The sequence below is a fragment of the Sebastes fasciatus genome, chromosome 19 (genome assembly GCF_043250625.1).
Source record: "Sebastes fasciatus isolate fSebFas1 chromosome 19, fSebFas1.pri, whole genome shotgun sequence".
NCBI classification, from domain to species: Eukaryota; Metazoa; Chordata; class Actinopteri; order Perciformes; family Sebastidae; genus Sebastes; species Sebastes fasciatus.
The window spans coordinates 6171172-6191464 of NC_133813.1; the positions used below are offsets into that span (position 1 = coordinate 6171172).

The following is a 20293-nucleotide window of genomic DNA, read 5'->3' on the forward strand; positions in this document are numbered from 1 at the left end:
GCTCAACATCACAATGAGGTATTTATTGTTAAATGTATATTTATGAATAAAAGATAACATAACACAAGAAAACATATCAAATTAATTAAAATAAATAATATTTCTCATATTATATATAAATATATATATGTATTTTTCTTTTAATAAATTTGATGTTTTCTTTAAAATATATATATTTATATATACAAATATATATATGTCATATTAAAAAATATATATATATATATATTTATTTTTTTCAAGAAACCAAACATCACATTTCCTATAATAATGTTTTTAAATATATGATCAATGACAAATCTGTAAAGGTCTTTATGTCTTTTTTTAATTTCTGCATGTAGTGATTGACAGGGTAACATGACACTGAGATTTGATAATGGTTAATATTTTGATCTCTCTTTCCTTTCAAAAATAGCCTCTATGGACCAGCCTCCACTAATATATATATATATAAAAAATATATATATATATAAATATATAAAAAATATATATACATATATAAATATATATGTATTTATATATATATATATATATATTAAGAGATATATAAAAAGATATATAAATAAATATATATGTATAAATAAATATATATTTATATATGTATATATATGTATTTTTTATATATTTTTTAAATATATATTATTTAATCAATGTTATATATATATATAACATTAATTAAATTAGGCATTCTATTCTATTCTATTCTAATATGACACTGAGATTTTGTAATGGTTTATTTTAGCTAATTACTTTTTTAAATACCCTCTTACCTCTCAGAAATAGAGGAGGAGCAACCTCCTCTGCCTCTATGGACCAGCCTCCACTATGACATACAGTATATAACATTAATTAAAGAATATTTTGCATATTTTATCATTTTTATGTCTTATAGTTCTTGTAGAAGTTGATTGCTTTGCTCTGGGGACATGGTAAAAATCGAGCACACATACCAAAAAAAGCTCAGTAGAGTAAACATGTTATTTTATATTTATATCTTTAATGTGCATTATTCTTTGTTTATGTTATAAAGAAGACCTTAATCTTTAATTTAAGACATGTGATATAAATATCTGACACATTTTAAAGAAAATATGAGGAAGTAATTCATGGGGACAGAAATGTTGCTGCATAACAATAATTACTTAATTTGTATGACACTGCAGACCAAAGTCCATCAAAGAGGCAACAGGAGGCCTTTCCCATCAACATCATTCACTACATCCAGATAAGGAAGTGCATAGGTCATTGTCACACTGCCAGAGTCACCTGACCTCACCCATTACACAGTTTAATGATTAAAATCAGCTTTTCTGAAGTAAAAACCCTATTTTAATATATAGAATAACACCTGTCCTAATCAGCTGTAATAAGTCTCTTTGTTCTTCCTGGCTGAACTCACAGACTGGAGTTTCTCTCTCAGACTGTCCTCCCAGTCTTTGCACCAGTTCTCGCTCCGCTCCAGGTTCTGGTAACGGGTGGCCAACTTGTCCAACGCCAGCACTGCCTCGGGTAGGTCAAAGGTCAGGCCGGCCCTCTGCACTGCTGCCTGAAACTTGGCTGGAGATGCTGTTGCAATGTAACACCTGCAAAAAGAGTTTCAGTAATTACTTGGAAAACTGGATAAGACCTCTGCTACAGTAAGTCCAGTAAAGAGCAATTTGGCCAACTTTGTAATTTTTTTTTGCTAGTTCTAGCATGCTAACACAGTAAATAAAGACAGTGAGTATGGTAAACATTGTGAGCATGGTGTGCCTACAGTAAGTACCATAGATATATATACATAGACGCCGCATTGACTCCTGGATCATACGTCAATGTGGGCGCCATATTGGACCAGGCAAAAGTGGCCTGTAACCCTATACAAGTGAACGGGGAGCTGCCGTTTTTCTGGATAAAAATTACTATAACGTCTACATTTCTCAACCGATTTCAATGCGTCGTTTTATATTCAAACGTTTATGATCTACGAGGAGTAACGTTAAGTTAACGTTTTTTCTTTTCCCAAAGATTTTGGTGAAAAACTGATAAATACGTTAACATCACTGCTTCCGGTTAATGGATCACCGGTCTCTCCTTCGATAGATGGTGGGATTCAATCAATTATTAGGTATTATTAGGTTATTAAAAACTATTACCATCATATCACATTTTCCTTTAAGCATTTTTCACATTATTTGTATAACTGTTCAAGTTAACGTTAAATCTTTACAAAACATTTGCCTCCTTAACATCAGATAAGAGCTAGCTAACGTTCGTTATTGTTAGCTAATCGATATAAGTTAATGTTAGCGTGTTTAAAACATGAAATGTACGATATGTATTAAAAACTATGTGTCTAATATTGCAAGCGATAGACGATTTTCACATGCATATATGTCTATGGTTAAGTACAGCCTCACAAAGCTGCTAGCATGGCTGTTGTTTGTAAACCAGCTCCTGTTGTGTGACTGGTCTGAAATATTTAATAATTAGTTGTGTTTTGGAGCTTTTCTAAAAGCTTGTTTCTTCTTCTGGTCCTTTTCTGTTGTTTAGATCATTCTTTCTTTCAGTTAATGTCCTCCTCGAGGCTAGACGACCTCAGACACCCTGCTAGTTCATGTCTTGCAGTGAAGTCAGAAATGTCTTGTGCGTATGTGGGTACATAGAATGAATACACTATGCTTGACCTGTTGAGCCCGGGGCTGTGAGGACAGTGGTAATGATGCCATACAGCCACAGCTGTGTGTGGACACAGGACATACTGGTTTTCCTCCCAGCATCTCCTCATGATCTCCAGGATCCCTTCATCGGTCACTGATCCAGTTGATAAAACTTGTGACAACTAGAAGTAAAACAGGGAACGATCACAAAGGTACCAGGGTGTTAGATGGGGGGTTGGTCTCACTAGACAAATAGGAGATAAGCATGCCTGAATACAGTATACAGATGTAGTTTATGATTGGTACTAGTTTGCGGTGGTTGTCCGGCAGAGAGTGTCTGTGAGATTGTTGAAACTCCTCCATCATGTTCTTCACTGAAGCACCATCTTTGCCCAGCAGCAGCCAGAACACTCGCTCCATGTTGTACGGGTCCTAGACGCCAGAAGTCAAGGAGTGACCAAACATGTCAATACAACTTTTATAGCTTTTACACACATGCTGGACATTTAAAATAATGCCTGACTGACTGAGTCGTAGCTGTGGCCTGTGTAGCTCTGTTACCTGGATGTCTATGGCAGAGGCCAAAGTTTGTGTGACATTAGCTGCCATGGAAAAGTCCCCAGTGGTTACCGTCCTGTGCACGATGTCATTAGAATTCACCATGGCCACCAGCTTCAAGGGCAATCCCATCTGCTTTACTATGTAGCCAGCTGAGACACACACAGACAGACACAGACAGACAGACAGACAGACAGACAGACAGACAGACAGACAGGGAGAGAGGGACAAACCCGTGTCATGAGAAGCACTGTATGATAATTTGGGTACTCACGAGTCTCCCCTTTACAGACATGCCCACTTTATTTCACTTGAAGTCAGAGGTCAAGGGACCCCTTTGAAAATGGCCATGCCAGTTTTTCCTCGCTAAAATTTAGCCCAACTTTGGAGCGTTATTTAGTCTCCTTCCCGACTTAGATTTTCTAGTTTCATATGATGTGATGATCTGTAGCTTCACTCTAGCCCTAAAACTAAACCTACTAGTAGTAATCAACCCACCTGCAATATTTCCCGCCCCTCCAGTTGGCACCACCACCTCCAGCACAGGCAGGTCTCCGTCAGCCTCGGCCTGCTCCATACCGCTGAGCTCCAGGTAAGCATAGATGAAGTGAGCCAGCTGGACCATGACTCTAGACCAGTTGACTGAGTTAAGGCTCATGAGACCGTGAGACTTGACCAGCTCCTGGTCGGCAAAGAGACGGCGCAGAGGCTGATCTATGTCATCTGAGCTGCCGTCTGCTGCAGAGTTAAAAAAAAACACACATCGTTTGATTTTGATTGTTTGATTGTGAAAGAACAGCCGTTAGTCCTTTTAGCCTCTTTAGGTTTACCTGCAAACACATGGATATTATCCTCCAGGCAGGTGATCATGTGTTTCTCTTGGACCGGAGTGATGCGTCCTCGGGGGTAAATCACCACCACATCAAACCCACCGAGACCTTTGGCGCTCTGGATGGCTGAGCCACCTGTGTCCCCTGATGTACCTGGAGAGGAAAACCACAAGCTGGCTGATTCAGATTCATTACATGTATCATCTATGCTACTATAGACTTGGTGCTTCTTGCTTTCTCTAGAGAGCATGAATGTGCTTGTTAATGATAATCACAGTGTTGCGTCAAAGCAAAGGATCTTTACCTTCACCTGACTGCTGATGAATATTATGCTTCCTTTTCCACTCGATTCGACTGTTATCAGGCCATTAAATAGGCATTATCAGTCGCTATAAGCACCATAGATGTGGGTCAGTAGCTACTAAGTTGTAAAAATTAAAGTGAAACTTAAAAGTAACACATTCTAAGATGTTGTAAAAATGAATGAAATGTCACGTTTTGAACACAAACGAAAAAGGCTTCTTTAGGTTTAGGCAACGAAACTACAACTTCTTTAGGTTTAGGCAACGAAACTACAACTTCTTTAGGTTTAAGCAACAAAACTACAACTTCTTTAGGTTTAGGCAATAAAACTACAACTTCTTTAGGTTTAAGCAATAAAACTACAACTTCTTTAGGTTTAAGCAATAAAACTACAACTTCATTAGGTTTAGGCAATAAAACTACAACTTCTTTAGGTTTAAGCAACAAAACGACAACTTCTTTAGGTTTATGCAATAAAACTACAACTTCATTAGGTTTAGGCAATAAAACTACAACTTCTTTAGGTTTAAGCAACAAAACTACAACTTCTTTAGGTTTATGCAATAAAACTACAACTTCATTAGGTTTAGGCAATAAGACTACAACTTCTTTAGGTTTAGGCAACAAAACTACAGCTTCTTTCACCATAGAGTTGGTCTCATTTACCGATTTTTCTGTTCCTTTTTCAGACAACTGAACAAGTATGAATTACTGTAGTTATATAGCCTAGTCACCAAAAAATATTTTAACCAGGGGTTATCACCAAGCTGCAGTGATAAAATCCTCATTATATGACCATGACGTCGTCTTACAATTTCAACACAAATACAGGTTAATGGCAGCTTTGCTGTGTGATTGGCTTTACTGCCATTTAAAATGATGATCACAGATAAAGTAAGAGGGGACTAAAGGTTACTAGCAAACAGGCCCCGGTCAGCTTACGTAAAAAAAAACTAGATCCTTAGTGTTATAACATGACATTATTGGTGTTAGGTCTTACCAACAATAACAGTAGCTCTGCGATTCTGTTTTCGCAGGAAGTAGTCGAGGAAGCGCACAGTGCAGGTCATGGCCAGGTCCTTAAAGGCTAAGGTGTCTCCATGGAAGAGCTCCAGGACTGACAGACCGTCCTTCAGCCGGGCGATTGTCACCACCTCGGGCACTGAGAAACCAGACAGGGCTTCACCCACTAGGACTGGGAACAGGGGAAAAGGACAAAAGAGAAGAAATTCTTGGTGTTATCAGCTCAGCAACAAGTTATGATAACAGTGAATATTTCCCCCGCTCACCCTCCAGGTCCTCTCTGGGGATCAGCTGAGTGGGGATGAACAGTGAGGCGACCTCTACCACCAGTTTGGTGTAGGTCAGCCCCCTCCAGGCCCTCAAGGTGTCTGGGCTCAGCACAGGGACGCTCTCGGGCATGAACATCCCCCCGTCTGGAGCGTAACCTGACAACAGCACATCCCGGAAGTCCCATCCACGGACCCCACCACGAGTACTGCAGTACTGCATCGGACAAACCTGAGAATGGAGACCTGGATCTTATATACACACCTGTGTTATGAGATCAGTGACATGCTACTGACGTTTGGTGTACTTTCCCTCAGCCTGCATCATCTACTACTACCTGTAACAGTTTGGGTCCATGTGTGATAGCTCGGAGAGCGTAGCAGAAGACGACAGTCAAAAACTCCCAGCCACAATGTTCGTCGTTTATTGCTAACTTCACTAACTAACACATTAACCTTAACCAAACCCAGTTGTACAGCTGTTATTTTATCATACACTGTAAATTATTACCAGGATTTCACAAGATGCAACTGTAATAATACACAATAAATTACATTATAATTACATCACAGGCCTTTAACTGTGATATTCACGATATAATATTCAGAATTTTATTGTGAAATTAATGCGAGGCATGGCTATTACAGCCGGGATTACTGCAAGCTACTGTGAATTCATCAGAAGAGAGGTTTCTCTACATGCTAAATAAATGTGTAAAATTGATCATATTTTTGTGTTTATTTGAATTTAACCTATTTTTCAATGTTTGAAGTTATTGACGGGTTAACAAATAAAACAGTTTTTCAGTATTTTATAATGGTTTTTAAGTGTACATTTACAGCACAGTACTGGCCAGTAATTTACAGTCAAATATTTTACAGTTTACAATGTAATTCTACAGCAGCATACTGCTAAATCACAGTAATCTAAACATTTATTGTGAAGTTACAGTTAAATACAGTAATTCTACAGCAGAATACTGCTAAATTGCATTAATCTGTTAGACCTTTACTGTGAAGTTAAAGTTAAATATAGTAGTTCTAAAGCAGCATACTGCTAAATCACAGTAATCTAAACATTTACTGTGAAGTTAAAGTTAAATATAGTAGTTCTACAGCAGCATACTGCTAAATCACAGTAATATACTGGCATAACTACTGTTATACAGTACACAGTATACAGCTGTCATTTCACAATACCTTTGTATTGTAAGTACAATCGTGTGAAATACTTATTGCTGGGAAGCTCCATTAAGAAAAAAGTAAGTTAAGGAGCAAAAATTAATAAAATAAAAAATAAGTACTATATAGTTAGAATAAGTAATATAATATATAATATAATATGTAATACATAGGAGTAATATAATAAGGAAGTACTTGGTATATATATATATATATATATATATATATATATATGGGAGCAGTAGAGGTTGCATACTTTACAAATATTGCACAGGCCTTTTTTATATATATATATATTGCACATATTGCATTGATTTACTGTGAATGCACGGTGAAATAATGTATTATTATTATATATTATATATACCTGTCTCGGTTCATACCTGGATCTTGCAGCAGGTGTGGATTAATGCTTTTTGCAGAGGCTGTTTACCTCACGAAGCTGTGGTGATTTATGGGCCCAAACTTCTCACAACAAAGAGAAGTTCTTCTTTCTTGGCTCAGATTGTCTTCATGTTGTTCTAAACTTCGCTGGTAGTGATTTGAATTAATTTATTCACAGCGCTGCTGGCTGCTAAACCAGATAGACTTCCTGTTTATGTCCAAAGCCTAAGGAAGGAGGGAAGGGTCAGAAGATACCCGGTCAGCTGATACAGGGGGACGAAAAACACGGAGTGGATCACATCACATTAGATAATAGGAATATGTGATATAATAAGATTATATCTGTTAACCCTGAGACCCACAATAGACCCGTTTTTGTCTTTTTTTAGGGGGGTATAGGGGCTCTTTAGGGGGAGATAGCAGGTCAACAGTAGATGTCACATAGAAGTGGTGTACATCATCTGAAAGCTGGGAACCTGAAGATTAATTTGAGATGCAGCTCAGCACTGTGTGTCAAGTTGTTCTAGTCATAAATCAGAAATAAACATGAATTAATTAATTAAAATGAATTGTATAAGGGTTTAGAACATTATGATTGATGTATATGATGGTCATCTCCATGCTCTTTTATGTCTCATAAGTTGTTGCAGCAATTTTTGGGTTGATACCATTTGTTACACAGATTTGGTGCTATATTTAAAAAAATAAATTGTTACCACTTGAGAATTGATAAAAATGATCAATAATCCCTCCAAAATACCACATTAAGACACCAAGACCTTGAGGAACACCATAGAAAAAGCCATGCTGTGATTTGGTATCAAAAACTTTCGACATTTTGAGATTTCTGCAAGGATTGCATTTTTCGGCAATTGGATGGTAGAGTTTCATGAGGCTGTGATTATCCTAGAGGTCACCACAGGTCATTTTATACAGTGAGGTCAAATTTAGTTAGTTTCATTAGATATCTATGGCTTCAATCTAGCTCTAAACTGAACCTGCTACAGCCTCTGAAAGACGGCTAAGTCAGTCGCGGGTCAGAAGGTTAAATAAAGGTAAATTATTACCTCATCAGACAGTAATGACCCCGTAGGTAATTACAATTCAAAACAATTAATTAATATTCAACACTGTAAAACTGTCACCTAACTATGAGCTCATGACTCATGATAACTATCATAGCTGCTAAGTCAGCACAGACAGTTTGTACTACTCATCTATTATACTACACAGAGCATGCAGTACTTACCGCTCTGAAGTCAAATGGATTTAAACAGAACTCTTTCCTCTCCAATTACCACTCACTGCCAGTCTGAGCTATCTTCTACACCAGAAGGGATAGATATACTGACTGAGTGTTGACTGTCCCAATGGAGATAAAACTTGAACTTGAACTTTGGAATAACCTAGGAAAAACATATTTATTACTTAAGATATTGTATCCATGATTTTGTCCCTCATCCATGAGTGCATTATTTTCTCATTTCATAGAAAATGCACACGATGCTGCTTTATGTTTTTCTTTATGGATAGTCAAAAGATATCATTTTAGTTCCCATTATTGTATGTCGGCACTTTTATAAACGTATTGCTTGAATTTAACTGTTCTCCTCTTTCTCTTTTTGACAAAGAGAAAAACACACCCACCTGCTATGCATGTTTCTTTACGTAAAATATTCTATTTTACAAAAAGAAACAATAAATATAAAAAATAAATAAATAACTCAATAAAAATAAATGTCAATAAACGTAGAAAAAATAAAAAATAAATGTAGCCATTCATTAATTGATAAAATGTGACATCGATATTTCTATTTAATTTGCTCCTTTATTTATTTATTTTTGTATTAATTTCACTATTTATTTATTTATCTACACTTTTATTTATTTATGTATTTATTTTTTCAGGTTTCGTCCTCCATACAAAGCATTTCATTAACTTTGTACTGTGCATATTGTGTAGCCTATGTGACAAATAAACAGGATTTGATTTGTGATTGATTCGTCATTAGTTTTCATTAATGTTTGCTGTGAAAAGTTCCAAGAATAAGACATCTAAGGTCATAAAAAAAGATTAAAAACATGCACGACAATCCCTTTAGATACATTTATACATGATTTAATTCAAACTATCCTGGAACAGTATATTTCATGAGGCATTTTTTCCAAATATCAATTCAAACCACTGAGACAGGAGGAGTTCCTCTCAGGTTGTTGCTGGTCAGTAACAATTGGTTTTAATTACACCACATAACAAAGAAAGATGTTTCATTTATACCATCATTCATTTTAATGCACGTCTGCAAACATGTAAAAACATATATATATACAAGTCTTTAACACTGGAGACATTACAAAAATGTGCTTACAAAATTGGAACCATGCAAATAACTGACATAAGAAAGAATATCGTGAACATCACTCCCCTGACACACGCACACACGCATACACACGCACGCACACACACACACACACAGCCATCAGGATAGAAATAAATACACATTAAAAAGAGGAACATGTGTATGCCATCGATTAGTAACATTCCCTCAAAAAAAATATTCACCCAACATTTTTGCACGTGATAAAAAATACTTTCAAATGCAAAATGTCTTTTTGTTTTGGTCTTAGGATGTTTGCTCTTTCCTGCTCTTTCAAACTGAACACACTATTCTGGACATTTCTAAGTGGTTGGATATACCGGTAGATATCCAGCTAAAGTTCACTTGATAAGGTCGAGGTTTAGGATTGATTCTTTTTGGTGCCTTCAAATGAGACTCGTGAGCTCGTGTTTACAACATGGGAAGTCGTGTACACGATATGCTTGGCGTTCAAGTGGTTAGGTCGTGAGAACACCGCTGCTAAGCAACGGCAATGTTAACGTTACTGTCAGCGTCTAGAAGCCACAGAGGCTAACAATTTAGCAAGCTAGCAAGTGGGTAACATAATGCAGTAAATGCAAAGACATAATGACAGAGGAAAAAGATGAGGCAGTTGGGAATATCAATATTTTCTTCAGACACATTATAAAATAACAAATAAAAACAACATTTGTACCGAAAAATTAACTTCCATGGCCTCCGCTATTTCTAACAACGTCAACAAACACGTCACATGTCGTGAACTCGGATCTTTCAGAAACTTTCCACTTACGAGGTCATGAATACCATAAGAGGGGGACGTTCATATGGACTCTTCTCGTAAACACGGTAAACACGACCACATTTGAAGGCACCATTTTTCCTTCGGCGATGTCAAGTAAGAGGAAACGGTGCATGGAGCAGGTCTTGTTTGTGATGGTATGAGGTTTTAGCCGCCTATTTTTAATAATCGTATTTGAATCTGCCCTCCTCTCTTTCGGACGACATGTCTGTCTCACGGTGGTTTAAAATGGATCATTCAAGAAGTAATATTTTTTTTAACAGATTTTATAGATTTATCAGGATTTGGTCCTACAACGGTGGATCACTTCTACCCGGGGTAGATCGCCATGGCAACTTATGCTGAACACCTAACCTGCTCCGGAGCAGGTTATGTTCCAGATAAGAGACGTATAAAAGCACCGCCTACTGACCAATCAGAGCTCGGTGCGCAGATCATATGATAATATTACACCAATACGAAGAAGTTTAAGTCAAAATCCAGGCTAAAAGCAACACAGTTTAAACTGACAAATGCAGGGAGGACAGCTGGCTGTATGCTGCGGGTGCTTACCGCTTTGAATTATGTTTGTATATTTATATTTTTACTCGCTCCCAAGTCCGTTTCACACCGCCGGAGTCGGGGATGCAGATTGAGAAACCCCGATAACGAGAAGATACCCCGGGTATGCTGAACTCGCTTCGTAGTACAGGCCTCTGGAGCCACAGTGGATCTCCATGCCTTTTATCCAAAAATAAGCTTGACACAACTTAGAAGAATATCCTTTTCAGTTGTTATGGAAGAGCACTTCTGACACAAATAAATGTGTCCTTTGAGCAGCTTATTAACACATTTTAGAAACACTGTATTGTTCCATACTGTTTGTTAAAAGTTAACAGAGCTTACACACACACACACACAACCCACACACAGTATTAAAGAGTACATTACAATAGTGTGTTTGGATTAGATAGGTCAAGTAAGATTCGATTCCATCTTCAGTTGCAGACAGTTTTTAATGCTCCATTCAATTTCTAAGGAGTGCCAATAAAAAGATGAATAAAAATGACAGAAATACTTCCATTGCCTTGGAAAAGGTGTCTCGTTACCATTTGGAGCATGTTTACGAAGGCTCATATTTGAAAATCCTGCACTTTGTACAAGATGACACTGACCTGTTCAGGAAGAATTTGTTTCATCCATTCATATTCATATTAACATGGTAAAGCATTTCATCACCGATCCACAGAGAGTGCCTTCATATGAGTGTGCATGAAGTGATTCAATAAGCCAAATTATCATCAACATATTTTGAGCTTTTAAATAGTTTTCATCTGTTTCCCCACAAATTAACCTTATTAACATGTCACAAGCTTGTGGCAGGATATTACCGCAGAGGCAGATTTTAGATTTGCAGATACACATTTACATTCAAATTATTATCAAGCCATGATCCGTCCATATGATCATATAGTATGTGCACAACACAAACCCTAAAAGAGATGAGAATCAAGTGTTCACACTGAACATTATCAGACTGAACCAAAGGTTAACCTGCACCATTAACCCTGGAGGAGCTTAGCTATTAACTTAACAAGGCTTTTATTTCCTTAAAAACGGCGGTAGTTTAGAGCAATTGCAATGTTGTTCAGCTTGCCGTCACTCCACTGTTAAGCTTTGGCTACAGAAGCTACCAGATAAAGAGGGATAGAGTAAAAAGTTTCATACTAACTATCAAGTTAATTAAGAGGCTTTTTAGCACTTAACGTTACTGCTTAGGTCTTTTCATCTATTTTGTTCCATCAAACGCAGCTGGCTAAACAGCAAAAGAACAGACATTTTGCTGAGGCAAAAACCTTTTCTAGTCCCTGTACACACCCTGCTGCTTCAGTTCACTGTCTCAAGTATTTAATAATGCACGACATGCTGTACAGTTATTAGAAAATAACCTTCAATGAGGGTTCAGCCTCTGTTCGGTGTGTTATTTTTTTATAGTAGCACATGGCAAAGAGAATTATCTAGCTTAGGCCATTTCCACTTGCCAGTGATCAAATATTTTACTCGACACCTTCGATTAAATTGAATTTTGTGGTGGTAACATCTTTGTTAGCCACAAAATAAATGTTACTTTCCTTCTCCAATAAGTGAAGAATCACTAGAGGATATCTTCCTGCCACTGTAGCCGGTAAGTTTTTTTTGTTTTGTTTGCCACTCAGAAATTTTATCTGCCACTTTTGAAATCTCTGCACTAAATGAAGGAATAACATTTTAAATCTGTTGTCATTCAATGTTCGATATCTTTTACACAAAAAAAATCATTATATACATGGTAAATAACATTGTATGCGTTATTGTGCGTGATTAACTGTCGGAAAGCATACAGAGAATCGATAGTCACGGAGGCATGAGATGCCGAGGAATCAGACAACTAAGAATACGTTCTTAACGGGAACCGGTTCTCTATTCCCATCTCTAGTGTTTTCCCTCTCTGTCAAAGTGGCGGATGGCCTGACGATTTTACCCACCACTGCCAACAATTTACCGGCATTTGGCGGGTGCTAATTTCAGACCCTGGTCAATGGTCAATCACAACGAATGATTCTCCGTAGCCACGGTATAAAGGACTGTAATGAAGCTACTATCGAGCAAATAATGTTCAGTGTGAAAAGCGCCACAATTTCCTCTGATGGTTTTTTCAAAATAATATGATTTTACAAGGAAATCCATGATATTACATTTCCAACGGGACAAAAGGCATTGTGTTGAGACATAATGCTCAAGAAATAATTATTTTCAGAAGATTCAATAGGCCCATTACTTCAGATTTATCCAGACAGAAAATGTACCCAGAAATACTGTCTCCTGTTTCACATGATTAAAACAGATAAGGCAAACATGTTTCTTACATTAAAAACATTCAACTTCTAAAAATAAAAAAAAAACTTAAAGAACAAACATGCACTATTGCTCAACCCAATGAAACATTTGCTCATTCTGACTTCATAAGTGGTCGCAGTGGGAATTCTTGGCTCTGTTGTTAAACATTTCTGGTACGTTTTCAGGACAAACTAAGATCTGTAGTGTCGGATTAACGCGGCTCCCTCTCCCTCAGGTGTCCTGTGCAATCATCATTATCTGAGCACGACAAGTCTCCACGGGAGAGATGGCTGTGAGAGGAGGACGACCACGTACTAAAAGGTAGCCTTTTCCCATAATGCATCAAGAAGCAAGTGGCATCTCCTCCTCACTTAAGAAAGGAAAAGTTTCAAAGGTTCCACAGCAGTCCCTGCCGACCGATCGTCAGAAGCAGTATGCTGGGGTTTTCTCAACACATCTGTCCGAGCTCTTCATTGATCAAGTCCTCCCACGCTACATGTTTGACACGACAATGTTTTGTAATGTTTAAACTCTCACCTACCATGTCTGAGCAGAAAAGGCAGGAGGAAAAAGAGTGAACAGGTTAGGCGTTATCCCGCAGATCTTTGGCCTTGGTCAGGATGGTGTGGACATCTGAGATGGGGTAATCCTGAAAGAACATCAGTGAAAGAAGAATTAAAATAACAAAAAAGTAATAAAATCACTTGGGAATGAGTCAGTTGCGGTAAAAACATCATATGTCTAAATATGAAACTTCACGGCGTATTATAAAAAGCCTTACCTGCAGTAATCTCATATTCACTGTGAAGTCTCCTGCCAGTAAATTCTCTCGGATGAGTCTGTGAACAGGCAACAGAAACCACGATTCACATGAAGAGTCAGAGGTCAAATTAATCAATGCTGCAGCAGTACAGGGAGCGTAAAGTGAAAACTCACATGAGCATGGCGCAGCACACCAGGATGAGGAAGTGGAATCTGTCCTGGTCAGAAAACAGGGTGTCCCAGATGCGGATGACGTCTGGCAGGAGGAACTCCTGAGATAGCAATAGGGTCAGCCAGCGGAATGTGAAATACTGGGGTTTGATGTTCTGCTCTTCCTGTGTGGACAGAAAAAAAGAGATACATCATATCATTGTTGTTTCAAGACCGGCTCGTGAACCCATCCTTTAACGCTTCAGTAGGCAACAATTTTTTGGCATCATTGGTCAAAAACTCCACAATAACCTTTCAGCATATTATAATTCAAGTGTTCTGAGAGATCTTCTGCACCTCCTCATGGCTGTTTTCAGGCTTTAGAGAATCTAGCCCGTGGCGGAATACTTTGACCAATTACCTGTCTCATGCTCTACTGTCAGGATACAGTGACCTTTTTATAAAAATAACTTTTTTTTTTTTTAAATCATATTTGCTCCACTTCTACCCACTGCAGCTTTAACAACATGCAGTTTGAATTGTCAGCTTCTCCATTGCAGATTCAAATCATCATCATCAAGCCCTAGAGAGCAGTTGACAACATCCCTATAGCCCCCTAAAAGGAAGTATGAGAATGAAGTAAGACCATACCAGCTTAAGATAGAGCTCCAGGTCTTTGTCTTTGAGCATGGAGTACACACTCTCCATCTTGTAGGTGATGCCGCACTGAGAGTCATCAAGGCTCTTGATGAAGTTGTCTCTGTTCTCCGACATCAGGTTGGTGAAACAGAAGAACGTATCTGCTTCAGCGTGCTCTGAACGGGAATCACAGAGAGATTATATTCATACAGTATTTTATGTGTGAAAAATCTCAACTTTAAAATTGAAATGTTACCAACCGTTCCATTCGCTGTTGGGGTCCGTGGCAAAGGTGTAGTAAATTGGCCCAACAATCTCATTCATGCCCTGTACGTAGGCAATCCCAGGGTTGAGTTTGGCATAAATGAAGAGGATCCGCTCCACCACCTCCCAGTGCGCTTCACTCCCATTGGGCAACACCTCATATTCGTTAGACGGATACAGGTTCAACGACTTTCCAGGAGAGCTGACCTGGGAGGGAAGATTCAGTTACAGTTAGAGCTGTCCCGAATACCAATCTTTTGGGCTTCGAAGCTTCGGCGAGAAATATTCTAACTTCGGGATAGTGCAGCTGCCACACTACTGTACACACACGCACCACTACACATAAAAAACAGCGATATCCGTCGGAGAATAACTAATAATAATTCACGTGGAATATGAATAATGACTAATGTTGTGGGATTATTCCTTATTTCATGGGCTATTCTGGGATTTATACATTATTACAGACACATTAATAGTCACTTACATTGGTGACTCCACTGCGGTTGCGGTTTACTGTTTGTGCTTTCAGTGTGGTTTGTTCGACTCGTCGACGCAGCGTCTCATAATCATTCTGAGGGTCCAAGATAAGTTGGCAAGGGTATTCTGTAGGACGCTGGAAGAACGCCATGTCTGGGTACAGCCGCCTGCAAACATGCAAACAAACACCCCTGTCACATTTGACCTGAAGTGTCACAATGGTTTACACAATGACAGGCTTTGGTCTTTGTCACATTCACATACCATCAAGAACAAACTAATAGATGTAGAAATAGTTTTTCAAAAGTCATACCTTACATCCTTGTCAATTTGTAGTAGAATCTCATTATCTTTGAAGTAGTTATTCCACCTGCTATCTGGGTTCGGATTTAGAGGCTGAAAAAAATCAAATAAAACACACACACACACACACACACACACATATGAACATATGTAGATGGGGCATGTACAGTCCCTAGTGGACATGGGTAGATAACAACAGCAGCAGCAGCAGCAGCCGATGTGGACAAAACACGCGAGGGACACGCAGCATTTCAGGCGGGCAGTCTGGCCCAAGCGTAAAGCTTTTCCAATAAGCATAGTGTACCCCAGCATATTCATTGAATAAGGCCTCATTTCAGTTAAACACTGCTATGAAAGAAAGAACACCAAGACAAGGGAGACTAGACTCACATGGTCCTCCATAGTCACATCTTCTCTGGAAAGGCCCATGTTGGCTTTGGCAATACCAGGCTGGATGATCATTTCTTTTAGGAACTGGGTGTACACCTCCCTAAAAGAGACACGTGGGACAAAATAAAAGAAAGCGGTGAAAACTTAAAATATACCTTGAGAGTTTTTTGGTCAGGTCAAGGCTTATACTGGATTAAAAAAACACCCATAAGCAGTAGTGCTGAGACAACTAGTTTATTATTCAGTTGACAGAAAATGAATCACCAAATATTTTAAGAATTGAGTAACCTTTAGTTATCAAGCAAAAACACAAAACATTCAGTTTTCAGCTTCAAAAATGTGAGAATTTATATTATTTTAAATAGAATATTTTGGAGTTTGGGTTGTTGACACATTAAGATGTCATCTGGGGCTTCGAGGACATTGTAATGGCCATTTTCCCACAATTTTCTGATATTTTATAGACTGGACAAAAAAAATGACATTGAAAAAAATAAATAATAATATAATATTCTAAATTGTCCTGTCATTGTGTTTTCTTTACTACAAAATCTGATAAACTGTGGTGAAAACCCAGCTAGCTTCACCATGAGAGACCACCATAATAAACAGCATCTGCCTGGTGAGTCACAGCTGAAATGGGTGCTAGTCAGCTAACGACATTAGCTAATGTCATCTCATGAGCTATGCTAGCAGCTGAAATTGTGGTTGCCTAGTGACATAAAAAAAAGGAATCTCCAAATAAAATCAACATGCTCTTTGATGAAGTTTTAACATGGTCTCCTTACCTCTGCTTTTTTAGGAAAGACTCCCATAATGTCTGATCGAGAGGTAGATAATTGAGAAGGACCTGAAAAGAGAGTAAAACATGACATCACATGAGACATGTTCGCAGATCAGAACATTTTGCCAGTCCATATAGTCACATTATCTGTCCCACTTCAGTCTTATGGAAATCTTGACAAGTCACAACTTATTTATAACCCAGATCTCATGACTAGTGTCTATAATTTGAGACATTTGTTGTTGAGTAAAGTACAAATTATAGCTATTCCCAACATTTTCCATAATCATCTTCTCTTCATTTTGAATTACCGGTATGTTTTATGGTTAAAAGTCAAGGAAAAAAGCACCAGAGGTTTAGGATAAGAATACAAAAATGTTCTTGAATGAGGCCCAATGTGTCATGCTCAAAAGTTTACTGAAACAACAACACAGAGACAGGGCAACTTACTTTCCAGCAAAGCGCTCGTATGCCTCCTTCAAACGGGATTCCTGAGTTGAATAAAGAAAAAAGGATGGTCAAATACAGAACAATAAAATATCTACACTAACGTTATCTGTATCAGCATAAAAAGACATCAAGGTGTGAAAATGACCATTGAAGCACAGCTCCCTCAGTGTCTCCAAGTTTAGGTTTTCTTCACTCAAGGTTTCTTTGAATTCTTGTATTCTGAAATAAGAAACAAGACAAGGTTAGAACCAATGAATCACAAAATAGCTCTTATACTATTATGAACATAACGTTAAGTCATAACTGTTAACACATCTACAGGAAAAGATGCTTTCTCTGGTATAAAGTCAGAAATCTTTAGTTTCGTTAAATTTAAAAACATTTTTGGTTAATATGCTTATTTGTTTTCTTGCGTGGATTTTTTCAAGGTTGTTTTCATATATGCAATTTACAGTTCGTATTTACAATAGTTTATAAATAAATTTTTAAGTAGTTGAGCAAAGAGACGAACACACTAAGTACACTTGAGAAAACAACTTCAGCATTCAAAATTGAAATAAAATTAAGAAAATAAATAATAATAATAATAATAATGATAAAAAGCAAATTAATAAAAAGAAAAATACAATAAAATTAAAAAAGTAAAAAGTTTAAAAAAATAAAAAATAAATATATAATAATAAATGTATTTATTATATAATTTATTAATAATATTATAATAATAATCAATAATAATATTATTTATTTAAATAAACTTAATTTGCCTTAAACCATCTTTGCCTTATTTTCATTATACAATCGACCAATGTTAGAAGTTATTACAACAGCTGACAATGTGGGTTAAAATACATTATGGCAGAGAAAATGGTAATTATATGAAAAGTAATGTCTCTTTTAGTGTCTCTAAACTGAGGCCACGGTGTTTTTCCAAGTAAACATGGTCTGGACAAGTCATTATAGTTGTTTCAACGTCAGGAGGAAGGTTTATCTGGAAATAAGTCGCATATGTTTTCACCCTGTCAGCAGATATAGCTAACAGTTAGCTTGATGGCTAACAGTTAGCTTAGCTGGATGCTAATTGTTAGCCAGTTGGGGCTTGAAGGAAGTCAGCTGATGTGCTAGCAGCTAACATGGAAGCTAGCTTAGCTACCTAGCTGGATTGGTGTTATTTTTTTTAATCTCTATTATTTATTTTTATTAAAAACATTTTTTTTTTACTACTTTATTTTTTTTAATTTAATTTAATTTAAGTTTTTTTGTGTATATGTGAATATTATATGTGTTTTATTATTTCAGTGCGTTTCTAATTTTGGTGTCATGATGGCTAACAGTTAGCTTAGCTGGATGCTAACAGCTAGCTTAGCTGGATGCTAATTGTTAGCCAGTTGAGGCTTGAAGGAAGTCAGCTGATGTGCTAGCAGCTAACAGGGAAGCTAGCATAGCTTCCTAGCACGATGGAGTTGCTGTATTAGCTAATTAACGTGTAAAGCGACACAAAGGCATGTTAATGCACAATAACAGTGAAGTCATATCATGTGTTCCTCACGTGTTGCTAAGCTTAAAGCTTCTGTTAGCTCACAGTTAGCTGCTGTTAGCTGCTAGCTCAAAAGACTGATATTAATAGCATTAGGGTGCTACATGCAGCTGCTACACAACATGCATATTTGACAGTCTGTGTGTTGCATTCAATGCAAAACAAAACGATTTAGATGTGTCCCACCTGTTCTTGTAGGCAGTAGACATGATGATGTCGGTGTTTTCCTTTAACTGGGTCCAGAACGGAGTGAATTATTGTCCAGAGAGGGAAGTCCACCTCTCACTTCCGTCTTCACAACAACAGAGCAGACCATGCAGACCATGCAGACACACAGCAGCTGGTTGGAGCCACACTGACAACTTGTGACTGCTCTGTTGATAAAAATCCCAATTAAGTTAAATTTCCATAGGCAAAGCTCTGGTTATTAGCTTATAAACATAAGTTTTTCACACCATAGCTATTTCATATAATAATAATAATAATAATAATAATAAATTGGACTTATATAGCGCCTTTCAGAAACCCAAGGATGCTTTACAAAGGGGGCACACAAAATCATACTAATAAATAACACAGAGGAGAAACTATAACTAAGTAATTAAAAGAGTGATGTGTAGGAAGAGTCAGCTGAGATCATAGGCCTTGATGAACAGGTGGTGCTTGAGGTGTTTTTTGAAAATGTCCAGGGATGAAGCATTTCTTATTTCAGGAGGGAGAGAATGGAACAATAAAGACATTTGATGTAATATTTGAAATATTTGAGTCATTTGAAATAATATATATACAAATTTGAAATAATATATATACAAATAAATAAAAAATAGGACTATTTTCTATCACACCTTTAGGCAAAATTTTGATGAGAAAAAACTGGCATGGCCATTTTCAAAGGGGTCCTTTGACCTCTGACCTCAAGAGATGTGAATGAAAATGGGTTCTATGGGTATCCAGACATGCCCACTTTATGATAATCACATGCAGTTATTTTCATGCAATATAAATGTTTAATTTTTGCCTATTCTATAATGATGTATTTAAATATTTCTGCATACTGGGGTCCCTAAACAGTCTTGAATTACATAAATTGGGTATCACTGTAAAGCTGAGACTCCCGTGGATCCAATGAGCCCAACTGTATCCATGTGTGATGATGTTAGTCCAAATAGTAGCCATTTCATTGTAGTGAGACCAATTTTTGACCTGTGGTGACCTCTAGGATAATCACAGCCTCATGAAACTTTACAGCCACAAACTAGAGACATAGAGCATTTAGAGGATGGATGGCTTTCCTCAGTAGATTGACAATAAGGGGGTTTATGAGCAGTTTACACAAC

General features: G+C 37.3%; 2 protein-coding genes across 4 annotated transcripts; both read right to left on the reverse strand.

Annotated features, from left to right (window-relative positions):
• Positions 1-979: 979 nt before the first annotated feature.
• thnsl2 (threonine synthase-like 2) lies at positions 980-8531 on the reverse strand. Of its 3 annotated transcripts, none has more exons than XM_074617783.1 (9): positions 8435-8531; positions 5620-5851; positions 5331-5525; positions 4028-4180; positions 3696-3935; positions 3201-3349; positions 2946-3071; positions 2667-2821; positions 980-1583 (listed from the first exon to the last, which is right to left on the reverse strand). In XM_074617783.1, the coding sequence occupies exons 2-9, from the start codon at positions 5840-5842 to the stop codon at positions 1358-1360; spliced, it is 1467 nt and encodes a 488-aa protein (XP_074473884.1). In that variant the 5' UTR covers positions 5843-5851; positions 8435-8531; the 3' UTR covers positions 980-1357. The 3 variants fall into 3 exon arrangements, with proteins under 3 accessions (XP_074473884.1, XP_074473882.1, XP_074473883.1); XM_074617781.1 differs by lacking the exon at positions 8435-8531 and adding an exon at positions 7185-7401; XM_074617782.1 differs by lacking the exon at positions 8435-8531 and adding an exon at positions 7235-7373.
• Positions 8532-9288: 757 nt separating this feature from the next.
• Positions 9289-19300, reverse strand: tbc1d13 (TBC1 domain family, member 13). The gene is made up of 12 exons (XM_074618240.1): positions 19143-19300; positions 17568-17641; positions 17423-17463; positions 16977-17038; positions 16189-16288; positions 15809-15891; positions 15503-15662; positions 15012-15222; positions 14764-14927; positions 14137-14297; positions 13982-14039; positions 9289-13849 (listed from the first exon to the last, which is right to left on the reverse strand). The coding sequence occupies exons 1-12, from the start codon at positions 19163-19165 to the stop codon at positions 13784-13786; spliced, it is 1203 nt and encodes a 400-aa protein (XP_074474341.1). The 5' UTR covers positions 19166-19300; the 3' UTR covers positions 9289-13783.
• Positions 19301-20293: the final 993 nt, after the last annotated feature.

Bases quoted from the DNA above. Each gene is read 5' to 3' on its own strand.
- thnsl2 (XM_074617783.1), bottom strand. From the start codon at position 5,842: ATGCAGTACTGCAGTACTCGTGGTGGGGTCCGTGGATGGGACTTCCGG. The intron at 3,072-3,200 runs GTAACAGAGCTA...TCTGGCGTCTAG, and splicing joins CCTCTGCCATAGACATCCAG to GACCCGTACAACATGGAGCG. The intron at 1,584-2,666 runs GTCAAGCATAGT...CTCTTTTTGCAG, and splicing joins CACAGCCCCGGGCTCAACAG to GTGTTACATTGCAACAGCAT.
- tbc1d13 (XM_074618240.1), bottom strand. From the start codon at position 19,165: ATGTCTACTGCCTACAAGAACAG. The intron at 15,663-15,808 runs GTATGACTTTTG...GCATGTTTGCAG, and splicing joins CAAATTGACAAGGATGTAAG to GCGGCTGTACCCAGACATGG. The intron at 13,850-13,981 runs GTAAGGCTTTTT...ATGTTCTTTCAG, and splicing joins TGAATATGAGATTACTGCAG to GATTACCCCATCTCAGATGT.